At 43.6% G+C, this 15,614-nt stretch overlaps 1 protein-coding gene and 1 long non-coding RNA gene across 2 annotated transcripts; one reads left to right on the top strand and one right to left on the bottom strand.

Annotated features, from left to right (window-relative positions):
* Positions 1-1,687: 1,687 nt before the first annotated feature.
* Positions 1,688-3,799, bottom strand: SOX21 (SRY-box transcription factor 21). Its single transcript, XM_066380685.1, has one exon. The coding sequence runs from the start codon at positions 3,662-3,664 to the stop codon at positions 2,834-2,836; it is 831 nt and encodes a 276-aa protein (XP_066236782.1). The 5' UTR covers positions 3,665-3,799; the 3' UTR covers positions 1,688-2,833.
* Positions 3,800-3,947: 148 nt separating this feature from the next.
* On the top strand, positions 3,948-5,404 carry LOC136402821 (uncharacterized). Its single transcript, XR_010751039.1, has 2 exons — positions 3,948-5,030; positions 5,267-5,404. It is a non-coding gene; the product is annotated as an uncharacterized lncRNA (long non-coding RNA).
* The last annotated feature ends 10,210 nt before the right edge of the window (positions 5,405-15,614 follow it).

The raw sequence follows: 15,614 nt of genomic DNA, 5'->3' as shown, positions 1-15,614 counted from the left end.
TCCCAGAAAACGCTGATCTTTGGGAAAAGAGGAGGGGGCGGTGGGGGTCGGGGAATCTTCAGGCGGTGGAGCCGAGCTGGAAGGCTCAGGGAGGTAACTAAGATTTAGGGCTCGGGTGATTTCCAGCGAGCCGCAGGAAGTTCCGTGTTGAGAAGTGATGGGCTGCTACAAAAGGCAAAGACGAAGGCTTGAAAGGATTTAATTAACCGTGTCAGGGATAATTACCCCTGGACAGTCCAAATTAGTTTTGCATAATCGCTCAGAACCATATGAATTAACTTATAATATTGCAAAGAGCTCGGGGAATAACAGGAGAGGGATCGTTTTAATTAGTGAATCAGGGTCAAACCAGCAGAACCTATTTCTCACATTTCCAAAACTTTGCATGGTTCTTAAAATATTATTCCGTTGAGGGAAAACAATGACTTTAAAGAGTTGGGTTGCTTATATAGACATGCAGCTCAAGAGATAGTCTCTATCTATGGGGAAGGAGTTTAAAACCAGTTGGATCTTGAGAATTTCTACCTTGGGAGGTTGGGTGGGTGGGGGGGAAATAAAGATCTCCCTTTATTATTATTTTTTTCTGTAATAGTCTTCCTGGTGCCTTATAATCTCTTCTCTAAAATTAATGATTTTTCACTTATGATTTCAAATCTTTTTCCAGTGGAAACTTGTCTAGCTCTGGAAATTCAAGCCTCTCCACTAGAATGTGCTATATTTCTATTTTAATGTCATTAGCATGACAAAATAAAGCCCTAAAGAGGCCAAAAGTTGTACATTGTTGTTAGCTGTACAGCAAATAAAATCTTAAGGTGTAAATAAGGAATATGCCAAAGATATGTTAACAAATTACACTGATTTAAGTGGTGGGGCTCTCCTACTACAAGATAAAGTGGTCAGGCAACTTTCCCCCCTTAAAATGTTACTGGAAACTAATGAAATGCTTTGAACGGTCTGGATGTTTTCAATGGGCTCTGTTCTACTGGTTCATGAATGCCTTTTTTTTTTTTTTCAAGATAATACAACTACTTGGTTTTTTAAAAATCTTCTTTCCTATTCACGATTAAAAATGTGATAAATCAGGTTTTTGGCTTTGAATAACAATGGCTTGATTTAGATTTCCTAGTAAATCTATTCAAAAGTGAAACAAAGGCCGCCTTTGGGGGATACCTTACACTTCACCTGGACCAGGCACGTAAGGGCAATTCAGATAAAAATCTTGTTAGGAACTCAACAAGAAATAGAGGATTTTCTCTTTTCCCTGGTTCAGGCTTTATTTAAACTCTTTGTTCAAAAAAAAATGAACAGAGTGATAGTCAGATTCTAATTTACAGATATAGTTTAGACATCTAATATTAAATTAGAAGGTCACACAAGAAAACCATTTACATATAAACGTTAAAACCAATACTTAAAACTTTTAAAAACTTTATATTACATAAAGCCAAAATGAAACTAAATACATGTTAGCCAACTTCATTCACAAACATTAGTCAAAATATATACATTTAAAAAGAAACACAAAAGCTATCATTGTGGAATGTTTTTCCCTAAAATGTGTTTTATCATAAATTGCAAATGAATTGTAAGTGATCTAAAAAATAAACTAATTAGAGAGGGAACTCCAAAACACATTCAAATAGTTCAAGTTGGTGGAGAAATGCTAGTTGACAACGAGAGACATGTCAAAACAATTCTGTGGGGTTTTTTTTTTTCAGTTTTGCTAAATAATAAATATATAATTACTACTCAGACAAAAAAGTCTGATTTAACCTTAGATAAAATTGCGATTCTGAAATATCCCGCAATTTTTGAAAGTTAACTTTGACATTTGCTCAAAATGCTTTAGAGTGTAAAATAGACTCAAATTTAGGGCAACGTAAATAACACATTCTCAGACTCAATGTTTGCACGGACATATACACATTTACAATCTTAAGGTGAACGCAGCCATAGGGGAAAATAGGAACAGGGCCTTTGCATTTTCTGTAAACTGTGTCAGAAATCTAAGTGAGTGGACTAAGGGAGATTTCTAGCTGTTTTGTTTTTATTTAAGGGAGGAAATCCAATTAAGAACTTTTTATCTCACACATATTTCTGGTTTGCGTTCCTTGCTCCAGAGGAAGAGCTCTTGCTCTGATTTGCATATGGCATGATAAACAAAAGAAACCGCGATCGTCTCACATACAAAAGGCCAGATCCGAACGGTCACTGGTCAAGAATGGATCCAGCCTGGGAGTTTTGCTTGAGAGAACAGAGATTTGCAAAGTTCAAATAGTACAAATAGGGAGCAAGGTTGCTCATAGCCATCCTACTCTGAGAAAGTAATGACACAGGTCAGGTTTTCCCTTGTGCTAGCCATTTCAGACCTAACATTTGAACAGAGTGCATGCAACACAGACCAGGAGAAAAAAATAATAAAAGAAAGATAATGAGAAACAAAAATAAAACCAACAGTAAACTTCCAACAAACAAAACTGGAGAGCCCAACAAGTCAAAAAGTTACTCCTCCACCTCTGTGGGCCAAAACGCAACAGGTTCCAAAGTACAAAACAAACACCAACCGACTGCTGCTGGATACAACTGCCCTCTGTAAAGCTGGCTGCCGAAGTGCGAGTCTGAAATGATCCTGTGAATTCACGCGCACACTCGCCCGCACACTCGCGTGCTTAGCCACTCGCGCCCCGACCGGCATCTCGGCCTCTGCCTGGCACCTATACATCTTATGTACAAACAAACAGAGGCCCCCGTGGCGGGAAGGCGCACGGGGTGGCCGCAGAGCTCGTACCTATACATATGTACACGTGTGCCCACCGGTCCTCGCAAGGCGGGGTCATAGCGCGGCGGCGTAGGCCGCGGGATAGGGGTCCAGCTGCGGTTTGCCCATGCCCGGCAGCAAGATGTAGGCGAGCGGCGGCTGCAGCCCCGGGCTGGGCCAGGCGCTGCAGTTGCACGGGATCATGTAGCCCGGGTTGCCCGGGCTGGGGTGCGAGTGCGTGTGCCCCCCGGCGGCCGCGGCGGCCGCTGCAGCCGCCGCCGCCGCGCCGTGGAAGGCGCCCGCGCCGGTGGTCGGGTAGCCCAACGACGACGCGTACGGGAGGCCGGAGGACGACGAGGAGATCTCTGCCATCTTGGAGCCGAGGTCGAGCAGGGAGTAGGGGCTGCCCGCGGCGGCGGCGGCGGCTGCTGCTGCGGCGGCGGCGGCTGACTGCGGGAAGAAGACGCGGGCAGCCGCAGCGGCGGCAGCCGCCGCCGCCTTCTCCGGGTTGGCCAGCAGCGACTCCGGCACCAGGCCGCCTCCGGCGCCGGCGTGCAGCCCGGCGCCCGCCTTGAGCGCCGGGTGCTCGGCGTCGGCCACGCTGCTCAGGCCGTACGGCACCGGGAAGGCGAACTTGTCCTTCTTGAGCAGCGTCTTGGGCTTGCGCCGCGGCCGGTACTTGTAGTCGGGGTGCTCCTTCATGTGCATGGCGCGCAGGCGCTTCGCCTCGTCGATGAACGGCCGCTTCTCCGACTCCGTGAGCAGCTTCCACTCGGCGCCCAGGCGCTTGCTGATCTCCGAGTTGTGCATCTTGGGGTTTTCCTGGGCCATCTTGCGCCGCTGGGCCCGCGACCACACCATGAAAGCGTTCATGGGCCGCTTGACGTGGTCCACCGGCTTGGACATGCTCTCGCCGTGCCGCGGCTGCAGCCCGCCGCCCGGGCCGTCGCCCTCCGCCCGGAGGAAATCAATGTTGGCTGTCGGCGCGGGCACTGGCGGCCGCCGGCGCTCGCCGAGCCTCACTTCACGCCTCGGCGTCGCTCCCGCCGGGGCGGAGGGGGCCGGGGGACCAGCCCAGGGCCGCGCCGCTTCTCGCGCTTCCCTGATCTCTCTGGCCAAACGCTCGGGACAAACGTCTCCGGATCAGGACAACTTTTAGGCGGTGTCCCCACCCCACGGTGGTAGTTTGCCCTTCGCTTTCTTTTTCGTCCTTCCTCTCCGGTGGCGTTTTCTCGCGAACTCCCTGCAGGTAGACGCTGCGCGGCAGAGCTCTCCTCTCCTCGGTCTTTTCTCTCTTAAATGCACAGCAGCCCGGAAAAATGTGTTGCGGAGGCTCCACCAAGTTGGGGCGAGGAGCCCGCTGCCACGTTCCGCCAAGTGCCAAAGGGGGCTCTCGGAGGCTGAAGTGTTTGGGTTCTCCTCCGTGACTTTCTCATTTGACAGTAGCAGATGGAGATGAGGGAGAAGTGGAGGTGGTCGGGAGGAGGAAGAGGAGGAGGAAGAGGAGGGGGAGGCGGAGGAGGGTCCGGGCGCACCACCGGAAAGGAGAGAGCAGCAGTGGATATCAATACAAATACAGCAGCACAAGCCGGTCTTCCTGACTCGGGGTAGGGCGCGCAGATGGGAACCCCCGCCCCCAACAGGCTGGGGTTTTTGGAAGTGAGGAGCTGTCTGCGTCCCCAGCACCTGCCTCGCGGGTCTTCCTCTCTGGTTGCGGGTCGGAGGACGTAGGATGAGACTTGATAGAGGTTAGGGTCGCCAGGCCTCAGAGGAGATCCTCCGGGCTAGCCAAGGCGCCGCGTCTCGCAGTGCCCGGGTCCATGCCGGCTCGGCTTGCTCCGAGCCCCTCCAGGCGAGCCAGCCGACTGGGGGTCCCGGAGCGCGCCAAGCCTGGAAGGCGGCGCTGCCTCGCCTCGGCACGGGCTGCTGGCCCGGCCCCAGCCGCGTCCCCACCTCTCTCTTCTCCGCCGCCGCCCAGCACTTGCAACTAACTTCGCCCAAGTTTCCTGCGCCGGCGCGCTGGCTTCGCGGCGTGCGTCCGCGTGTGCGCCGAGCCAGGGGCCCTCTCCTGGGCTCTGCGGAGCGCGGAGGGCGAAGAGGGAGAGGTGCTGCAAGGGGATTTAAGAAAACCACGCCGTCACCTCAAGTCGCAGGTCCGCACTGGGGCTGTTCCCGCTTTCCCGACTTCCACAGCACAATGGGCCCCGTCCCGGCCCAGGCCTTCACTCCACCGCCGCTCCCGAGGCGGCAGGAGCCCTGAGCACGGGCTCAGGTGAGTGTCGCTGCCTGCTTTTGCACGCGCCCGCAACCGGCGCTTGGTGTGCATATCCAGCGGCCGCTGAGTGTATGTATATCTGGGGGCAAGCGGAGGAGGTGGAGCCCGGGACTCCAGGAGGGAGGAGGGACCAGAGGAGCCTCCTCCCGCTCCCACACCCCCAGGACTTCGAATTAAACAAGATCCCCTCCTCCTCCCGCATCTATATTCCTCCTCCCACCCCCTTTCTCTAGGGAGCAGGTTTAGGCGAGTGGAAAGCCGCGAAGTCTAAGCACTGTTTGGCGTTGGCAACTCGGGAGTCATCCCGGCTACTCTGGCCGGGCAGAGCAGCACCGGTCTCGGCTCTGGGATTTTCTGCCCAGGGAAAAGAGGAGCGCACCAAAAAGAGAGTCTCGTGAACTACGGAGGAGCAGGGAACGCACCTTGGAAAATATTGGAGACTTTTTCTAGCAAGAGAGTGCTCATTTTTCCTCGGAGGTTCAGATGTTACTTGCAACAGATGCTTCCCTCGTTTTCTTGTAGTGGTGATGCACACAGTCAGAGGTAGAGATGTGAAAAATAACTGAGGAGGAACTGAGCATGCTCTTGGCAACTCTTTGGTAAAGGAGCTAGCCCAGGCTGAGAGTAGGCATCCTAGGATGACTCTTCAAATCCTGAGTGTTTTGTTTTGTTTCTATTCTGGTCGTCAGAGCCATCTATATGCTGATGTCTTTAAGGTACAGTTAACTTACAGAATCTCGCTTAAATGCAGAGAGAGGGTGAAGATGTTCAAAATAAAAAAAGAACTATAAAGTGTTTGTCTGAAAGAAAAAAGTAAAGCATACCAATCACACTATACTAGAATATTTTGTTGTTAAGCACAATACTCTTTAGTAAGAGCAGATTTTCTTTACAATTGCTATGATGCAAAAATCAAATAATATGATTTCATTTGCATATTTTCCTCACTTCTTGGTATGCTACAGCATACTTATAACATGATCAGTCTGGAAATTTTATTCACAAGTTGGCCATGCCCTTCAGGGAAAACTTGCTTGCCTTCTTTCTTTGGCAGTTGGTGTTGACCTAGCCATGTGGTGTGTGCAAGTAGGAAGTTCTAGAAATAGTTAATATTTTGTCTTCCCTGTGATATACATTCAATTTATACACAGATACATACAGACCTAAAGCATTGATTGAAATTATAGACTTAAATAAAAACTGTTTTAGGTCATTAGATTTATTTAAGAGATAGGCTTGTTTTATTGCTCATTTTAATAAATAGAATAGCAATTGTTGCTTTAACTTTTGTTGCTGTGATTTCATAGAAATGTAAATCACAAATGAAATGTGTAGGAGTCTCTTTTTTTTCTTAAAGCTATCAAATTTACAAATGTTTACTTTAGTATCAGCTAGGCCCTTGTATTGCTACAACAATTGGACTGATTTCTATAGAACCGTATTACTTTACAACCTCTATAAAGACACTGTCATTCACAGACTCTGGGTGGAGGAACATTAAAACAGTAGCAGGTGTAATTACACAGTCTGGAATATTAAATATACTGTTTTGTGATGATAAACTACAAAATTATCATAGCTGAGCTTTTACCCTACTAACTTGTATAATCGTTTTGAGACAAAAATATGATACACTGTCATACAGAGAACATAGGCATGGGGATGCAAGATATGAAACACTGTTACTCACTAAACAACGTGAATAAAATCGAGTCTAATCATAGAAATTGTCATACACAAAAAAGATGATTGAGAAAAAATATAGTATATCGGTTAAATTATAATATACTCTTTTCAAATTTAAGACATTTATTGCAATAAGTTATTACCATGGGAAAAAAATGTTTGTATATGTGATTGAAATGTGTGCTTATCTGTGTAATAGTGCACAAAAATAAAATACATATACTTCCTTGGTAGTTTTAGAAATTGTGCAATATTGCCTGTTTATGATATTAAATAAACAACGTTTATTTAAGTTAAGAATGTTAACCTGTGCAAAACAAAGGTGCTTTTCCATATCTAAAAAGAAAATGGCTGCTGATGTGCTTGTTTGTCTAGTCACCAAATAAAACTGCACACATTTCAAAAAGATATTTGGTTTTTGATGTCACTTTTTGGGGGATCAATATTCTTGGCCTAAACTCTTGCCAACCAAAGCAAGGCCCCCACAACAAACTGCATGAAAGGGAGCCAGTGGGCTCTACTGTTACTAACTAACCTCATACCTCTTGTCTGAGTCTGGTTGAGCTTTCCACAAAGTAAGTTTTTGTGCCTTTTCTTTCTTATGTACCAAAATATATTTCCATAGATTTTATGAATGACTTGATTGAATATTTTTATTCTTGTGCATTTTTTACCTAAATGTGAAAAATACCAAGCTACAGGGAAGAGAATAGCCTGTGTGAGTGAATAGGAAAGGAAAAATAAATTGGAAGAGAATTATAAGTTTGTTGGGCTCTTTATTGTCAACTCTTGATTGTGAACATCCACAGAAAAGTAGACCTTGATCAGTAGAGTTTGTGTGGGCTCTGTATTTTTCTTGTGGCCACAGTAATACACCTGTGCTCACAAATATATCTAATCAGAAACTGACAGTCTTAGAAAAAGTTTGCATGTCTGTAGTAAATTCAGTTTCTCCTTCTCCCCCTTAAATTCTCCCCAGTAAATGGTCTTTTTTTCCAATACTAAAACTTTCACTAGGAGGCAGCAATGAGGTTGTTGGGGAATAAAAAAATACATTGGCAACACAAGACTGACTTTCTTTCTCTATCTCTTTTTCTCGCTCTTTTATAAAGGAGGGAAAATATTTGGGTCCCAAAGAAAGACAAGGGATTAGAGTGAGTGAAATCATCACCCTCCCACCTTCCCAGCTCCTCTCACTCACTGGATTTTCACCCAGATGGCTCACTGTCATATTTTTCTGGAACCATACAGAGGGTAAACCACAGGGAAGTAACTATAGTAGTAAAGAAGATGGCTTCAAAGTGCAGAGGCCAAGTCATCACACTTGGAACACTGAGAGCAGGCAGCTATAGTTAGAGGACTTGGGGGTTGTGATTGTTAGCAAATGCAATGAAAGAATTCATAAGCTTTCATAACTTCATGGAAATGTAATACAGCCTGTTTGTCCTGTTAAGAAGGAAATGAGTGACAAAAGCCAACCTTAGGCAACCACAATTCTCTAGTCCTACTCCTCCACCTCCCTAGTTTTATTCCCATCAGCCCCCTGAAAGGAAAATATCCCAACCCATGCCCCACATAAAGCCAGAGAGAGAAGAAGAGTTGACTCGGACAGTCACGGCAGGAGTGAACAACTGCATAAGTCCCTTTACTGCTAAATGTGTATCTTTTTGAGATTTCGGTCCCTATAGTCTCACTGCTTCGGCCATATTTGGACACTGAAAGTGTCCAGATCAATTATAGAGACAGCTTTTCTCATTCCTTTCTTTGTAGTGCTCACACAGGCTAATATTTTCAAAAGGAGCTTTACGTAGATGACAGAGAAAGGAAAACAAAATAAAAAACAGTTACCCCTGGCCCCCCAACACTCCCCCCCCAAAACACCTAAGTGAAAAAGGAAAATACAAATAATCCAAGACAGACTTCACAAAGTACTGATTTCAGATCCCAAGAACCCTGTAAAAGCAACGAGCAAACTCAGAAACGAACGAGGTGGGTTGGACAGTCATATCATGCGGTCTGTGTAATGAAAACTCCTTCCAACCCATAGTTTTCAAATGAGACTGGTTTCTGGTGGATGGGTTTACTAGTAAATTTCATCGTCACACATGCTCTTGTTGATTTTGAGAAAGAGCAAACGTGAAACACGGAGTACCCCTGAGGGATTCCAGCAGGGTGGTGAATAAACCATGCTTCCAGCTTTACCAAGTCCCTCTGTCTGGCTGTCCTCCTGTGTGCATTGCCCTGTGGACACTTGCCCCTCAGATTTAGCTTCCTATCCAAGGATGGGTCTGATTTTGAGCTCCTTTGCTGAGCAGGTTGATTATTTTAGAGCCAACATTGAGTTCTTACGATACCATATCTTTTACATATATTATCTTATTTAATTTTTAGTCATTTTTAGGAAAACTCTATGAGGTAAGGATTACTTCAATTTGCAACTGGGGAAGCGAGCCTGATGAACAGATGAATAAGGAATTTGCCCAAATCACACAACCGTAAGTGGAAGAAGAAGGATTTGAACTGAGCTGATGTTCTTCACCATCTCCACACTGAGTCCTTGTGAAAAGTCCAGCCCCTTCCTGGCTCAGATTCTCAATTCCATCTATATACTTTCTAATGTCTTCTGTGACTCACTCTCTGAGGGAGTGCCCAATGGCAGTCTCTCCACTAATGTGTTCCAAAGCCACAACAACAACACCCCAGTCACCAGAGATAGTCTCGTCAAGTCCCGTCCTGGCTGCTCAGAGCCAGGCTCCCCCAGCTCCCGCAGTCTTCAGCACAGATTCGGTCTCAGCTACAATCCACTATCCCTCATGCTGGGGGCCTCCCACTGCAAACACTGAACAATTGTCGGCCCTGCATGAACCCAATTCCTACCCATTCTCTGATAGCCAAGGGCAGCTAAAAGGAAATCTAGTAACAATGGTATCTAATCTCAGTCTTAATGTTCTTCCAATCCTAGTTGTCCATTCCACCTTCTCTCCTTCCCTTTTTCCTTTATTCATCCCTTTCTTTCAACCTTTCTTTTGCAAACACCAAGTGCACAAAATTGATTTAATCACAATTCCTGATTCAAGATGCCTTCTCATAATTGCTCCATCAATGGCTTCTTTATTTATTTAATGATGTTACTGGTATCTCTGAATCTGAAACCTGCTGGTAGACCTATATCAAACCAAATGCTCTCTCCAGTAAACTATGTACTTGCCCCCCTTAACCCAGTGGAACCATGTCCATTCCCTTGATTTTTTTTTTAATTTGGCCATATAACTTTGTTTACCTATATATATATATATATCCTTTAAAACTGTGTTTTCAATTTAATTTGGTTTTAATTCACAAAAGTTAAAAGCTTTATATAAAATTTTTAGTGATGAAAATTTTCATTTAATTATATTATTTGGTGTCAATATTACTATATGTCACTAAGTTTATTCATCTTAGCTGCTATTAAATAGTAAATATACCAAGAGATATATTTGTTTATACTCTCTTGTTTCCAGGTTTTAATCATGTGTACTGGCCTCTTTTTTTTTTTTACAGAAAGAGGGATAGATAGGGACAGACAGACAGGAATGGAGAAGGATGAGAAGCATCAATCATTAGTTTTTTGTTGCGAACCTTAGTTGTTCATTGATTGCTTTCTCATATGTGCCCTGACCGTGGGCCTTCAGCAGACCAAGTAACCCTTGCTCAAGCCAGCGACCTCGGATCCAAGCTGGTGAGCTTTTGCTCAAAGCAGATGAGCCCACGCTCAAGCTGGAGACCTCAGGGTCTCGAACCTGGGTCTTCCACATCCTAGTCCGATGTTCTATCCACTGCACCACCGCCTGGTCAGGCTGTACTGGCTTCTTGCTCATGTCTACTGATGCACACATGTAAGAGACTTTACAGGCAAAATTACAAATGGGAAACTCATTTAGTGCCGTACCTTTCTCCAAGTGTGTCCCTTGTGTTTCTGTTTGCTCTTGAATTTTCTCCAGATATTCAGAGAGTAATTTTTTAATATGCTGTCCCAAGTTTATGATTTTTATTCATGAGAGACTTGGTCTTAGAGAAGCTATGCCTCCATTTCCAGAATCCATCCAAAATTAATTTTTGTGTATAGTATGAGGTTTTATTACTTTCCATATTGATACTCAATTTTCTAGAACCATTAATTGAAAAGACTGCTTTTTTATATGGCTCATTATTGCTACCTTTGCTGTATGATACGAGTTGATTTCTGGACTCTCTATTTTGCTTCATATTTTTAAATTTTTGCACTAATATTGCACTAGCCTAATTCTAACAGAGCAAGTCTTCTCATCTTCTGCTTATTCAAAAGTATCCTGGCTACTCTTGGCCTTTGCATTTTCATATAAATTTCAGAACAGATTGTCAGGTTCCAAATATTCTTTAGAACTCAAAATATTTTAATTTTTAATTGAGGTATAGTTGACATATAACGTTATATTAGATGTAGGTATACAACATAATTTGATATTTCTGTACATTATGAAATGATCACAAAAAGCCTAGCTAACATCTATCACCACACAGTTACAAAATCTTTTTATGATGAGAACTTTTAAGATTTACTAAAATCTACATATTTATATTTTAAAAACCCATTTTAATTAAGATTACAACTTTAACACTTCTAATCCATGAGCCTAGCATCCTTTCATTATTTTGTTGTTCTTTAGTTTCTGTGAGTAATATAGTTTTCTGGTAGAATTCTTACTCATCTATTATTCTTAGGTGTTTAAAACTATTTTTGATACAATTAGAAATGGCATATTTTAAGATGGTATCTTTTTTTTTTTTATTTTATTTTATTTTTGCATTTTTTTCTGAAGCTGGAAACAGGGAGAGACAGTCAGACAGACTCCCACATGCGCCGGACGGGGATACACCCGGCACACCCACCAGGGGCGATGCTCTGCCCACCAGGGGGCGATGCTCTGCCCATCCTGGGCGTCGCCATGTTGCGACCAGAGCCACTCTAGCGCCTGAGGCAGAGGCCACAGAGCCATCCCCAGCGCCCGGGCCATCTTTGCTCCAATGGAGCCTTGGCTGCGGGAGGGGAAGAGAGAGACAGAGAGGAAGGCGTGGCAGAGGGGTGGAGAAGCAAATGGGCGCTTCTCCTGTGTGCCCTGGCCGGGAATCGAACCCGGGTCCTCCGCACGCTAGGCCGATGCTCTACCGCTGAGCCAACCGGCCAGGGCCAAGATGGTATCTTTTTTAAAGATGATATCCCCTAAATAATTTTATTTTCTGTTTGTTGATTTTTCTATATTGATTTGGTAAGCGGCAACCTTGTAAAGTATTTTTAATTCAATTAACTTAGTAGGTGTTTTGAAATTTTCTACATACAAAATTATATCATCTGTAAATATTGAGAGTGTTCTTTCATTTCTAATTCTTATTTATTATATTTATTTTCTTGCCTTACTGGGCTGTCTCTAGACTCTTCAGTTCACTGTTGGACAGAAATTGTAATAGTGGGCATTCTTGTCATTTTCCTTACCAATGTATGGCATTGTGGAGGGGAGAATCATGGTACTCTTTGCAGAGCTCGGGCTTTTAAAGATCTAGTTCAGGCCTGGTCCCACTGCTACTCAGTGACACACTTCTACACATTTCCCTGGATTTCTGCTTGGTTATTATTATTATTATTATTTTTAGTTTAGACAGTAAGTTAACCAACCAAGCCATAAAGTCTTTATCTCTAGAACAAGAATCTCACCTGGTTGGGTCCATGAACTCTGCACACTGGAGGAAAAACTCCATTGGTATAAATTCCTTCGTCCTCCATTCCTTTATCAACCTAGCAGGTTTTTGCCAAATATTGTCGCTCACCACTTACCTGGTTATTATGTTGGACTATTTGCTCTGACCTGTCTTTATGCCACTGTGCTATTTGCATCTTGCATTGGGAACTGTAGCTTCTATGCCAGGACCATTAGGGGCCAGGTAGCGTTTTCCCTAGTTTCTTACACCACTTAGGGATAAGGTGACTGCTTGTCCAGACTCAGTGCTTGATGTGCTGAGGACAGGCAAGGCCCCTAATCACTCCACACCACCCATGCCTAAATAAGTACATTTGTTAAATCCAGTAGCATTATGTTCCCTTTTTCTAGAGGCAAGATAAAATAACCCATCAACAAGCAAACACCATAATTCCTTCTAATTTTTGTGACTTGAATGTAACAAGAGGGCACATGGCAGGAATCCAGAAGCATTAAAGAGTGGTGGTTGATCTGATAGCAATCAGCACCTAATCATTCCAGCTGCCTGAAAAGTTGACTCATGACCTCAGTGGACTTATCACCCCCCTGGTATTTGGAGAGCTGCATTGTATTTTAATGCTTTGTTTGTGCACTAAAGTGTTTCTATACACTAACTTCTTATTTGACGTGTCCTTTTGTTGATTATCAGCCTCCAATTTCACATTCCAGTCAGTTGTCAGGAGTGGCCAGACTGTATGATCATAGGCGTGCCTGTTGTGCCGCTTTTCAATGCGCTTTTAAAGCAGGATTTGACATTAATGCATGTACATTGTCCACTAGCAAATACATCTATTGCTGTCAAACAAAGCCCCATATTTGATTTTAAAAATGTGTCTTTGTTTATTTTCTTGAGGCAAAGAGGGACTTTCCTCTTTGTCAGATTTCTTAAAATAATCTGACAAGAAAATAGTATCTGGGCCTTGGTCGGTTGGCTCAGTCATAGAGTGTCAGCCCGGCATGTGAAAGTCCCAGATTCGATTCCCAGTCAGGGCACACAAGAGAAGTGACCAACTGCTTCTCCAACCTCCCCCTTCTCTCTATCTCGCTTCCCCTCCTGCAACCATGGCTTGAATGGTTTAAGCAACTTGGCTGTGGGTACTGAGGATGACTTCATGCCTTGAAACACGTGCTAAAATTGCTCTGTTGCTGAGCAACAGAGCAGCAACCCCAGATGGGCAGAACATTGCCTGGTAGGGGGCTTGTCAGATGGATCCAGTCAGGGTGCATGAGCATGAGGGAGCCTGTCTGCCTGCCTCAGCGCCTCTCATTAAGAAAAAGAAAGAAAAAAAGAAAGAAAGAGAGAGAGAGAAAAGGAAAGAAAGAGAATCTCATTGATTCATTAATAATAATTTGAAGTTGCTTCCTTTTTTTTTTTTTTTTTTTTTTTTACAGAGACAGAGACAGAGTCAGAGAGAGGGATAGATAGAGACAGACAGACAGGAATGGAGAGATGAGAAGCATCAATCATTAGTTTTTCATTGTGCATTGCAACACCTTAGCTGTTCATTGATTGTTTTCTCATATGTGCCTTGACCGCGGGCCTTCAGCAAACCGAGTCACCCCTTGCTCGAGCCAGCGAGCTTGGGTCCAAGCTGGTGAGCTTTTGCTCAAACCAGATGAGCCCACGCTCAAGCTGGTGACCTCAGGGTCTCAAACCTGAGTCCTCCACATCCCAGTTTGATGCTCTATCCACTGTGTCACCACCTGGTCAGGCTTAGAGTTGCTTCCTTTATAAACATACCTCCAGAAGTCTGAGTTGATCACTCCTTGCTTTATGTTTGTTCATAGCCTGGACGAACTATTATTTGAGCGACAATACTTTCTGGTTGCAACTATTAACTGATTAAATGTTTCCTTAACTCTGAATATGTTACAGGCAGAGACTAAATCAAAATGATCATTATATCTCAGTACCTAGCCAGGCTATTGGCATTGAATAGACATTCAATAAATTGTTGACTGAATAAATCAGCCACATGTTCCAAATCTGTGTGCATACAGCCAAGGAGTGGTTAAGGATTTAACTACATGATTCAAATATGGGATTATTAAGTTACTCTGTTATTTATTTATTTATTTAACCTTAATGAAATCTAGAGTGGTGGTGGAAATGAGATGAGTTAAATAATGTTTCTGATACTCCTAGCAAAACTCCCACTTTTTATAAAAATGATTTATTGGGGTGACACTGGTTAATGAAATTTTATGTTTCAGGTGTACAATTCTATAATACATCATCCATATATTGTACTGTGTGTTCACTGCCCAAGTCAAGTCTCCTTCTGTCACCATTTATCCTCTTCTTCTCCCCCGACTTTCCTTCTGGAAAGCACCATACTGTTGTCTATGTCTATACTTTTTTTTTGCTTAATTCCTGCACCTTTCTTACCCAGCCTCTCAACCCCTATCCCCTCTGTCAGTTGTCTGTCTGTTCTGTGTATCCTTGCCTCTGTTTCCATTTTATTCACTAGTTTATTTTGTTCATTTGATTCCACATACAGGTAAAATCATATGGTACTTGTCTTTCTCTGCCTGGCTTATTTCACTTAGCATAATACTTTCCAGGTCCATCCATGCTGTGACAAAAGGTAAGACTTTCTTCTTTTTTACAAACTCTCACATTCTTACTTTCTATCATCAGGCTAGATCAAGTATAATCTACTCCTTCCTGCCCCTGAATAATATGGTCATTATTTAAATCCTTAATCTTAAACTGCTATTGAGGACATATCTGTAACAAAGACAACATCTTTTAAATTTCAATATAGAAGTTGACCTTTGTTTTTAAAAGTCCCTTGACTATACAATGAAAATATATAGTGGAATTAAATCAAATAGACATTTTACTTTAAAGGATTCATATTTTTACTGGATACACTCTAAAAATCACATTTTTTTTCAGGGCTTATGCATGAATGATATAGTTTCTACGCTAAGAGTTCTTTGGACCTGAGACAGTAGGTCAGACTCTCAGGTATTTCAAAATGAGTGCCTTGCCAAAGTTGCTTTTGAGTCACAAAACAGGCTTGGGAAAAGGACAGATGAAGGAGGACTTAAAAATTTTGCTCTGAACCTCTGCTATGGACTGAATTGAATTATGTGCCCCCCCCCCAATTTATAT

Source organism: Saccopteryx leptura, chromosome 4 (assembly GCF_036850995.1).
Source record: "Saccopteryx leptura isolate mSacLep1 chromosome 4, mSacLep1_pri_phased_curated, whole genome shotgun sequence".
Taxonomy (NCBI): domain Eukaryota; kingdom Metazoa; phylum Chordata; class Mammalia; order Chiroptera; family Emballonuridae; genus Saccopteryx; species Saccopteryx leptura.
The sequence above is the reverse complement of the archived record's forward strand: the minus strand, read 5'-3'. Positions and strand labels throughout refer to the sequence as shown.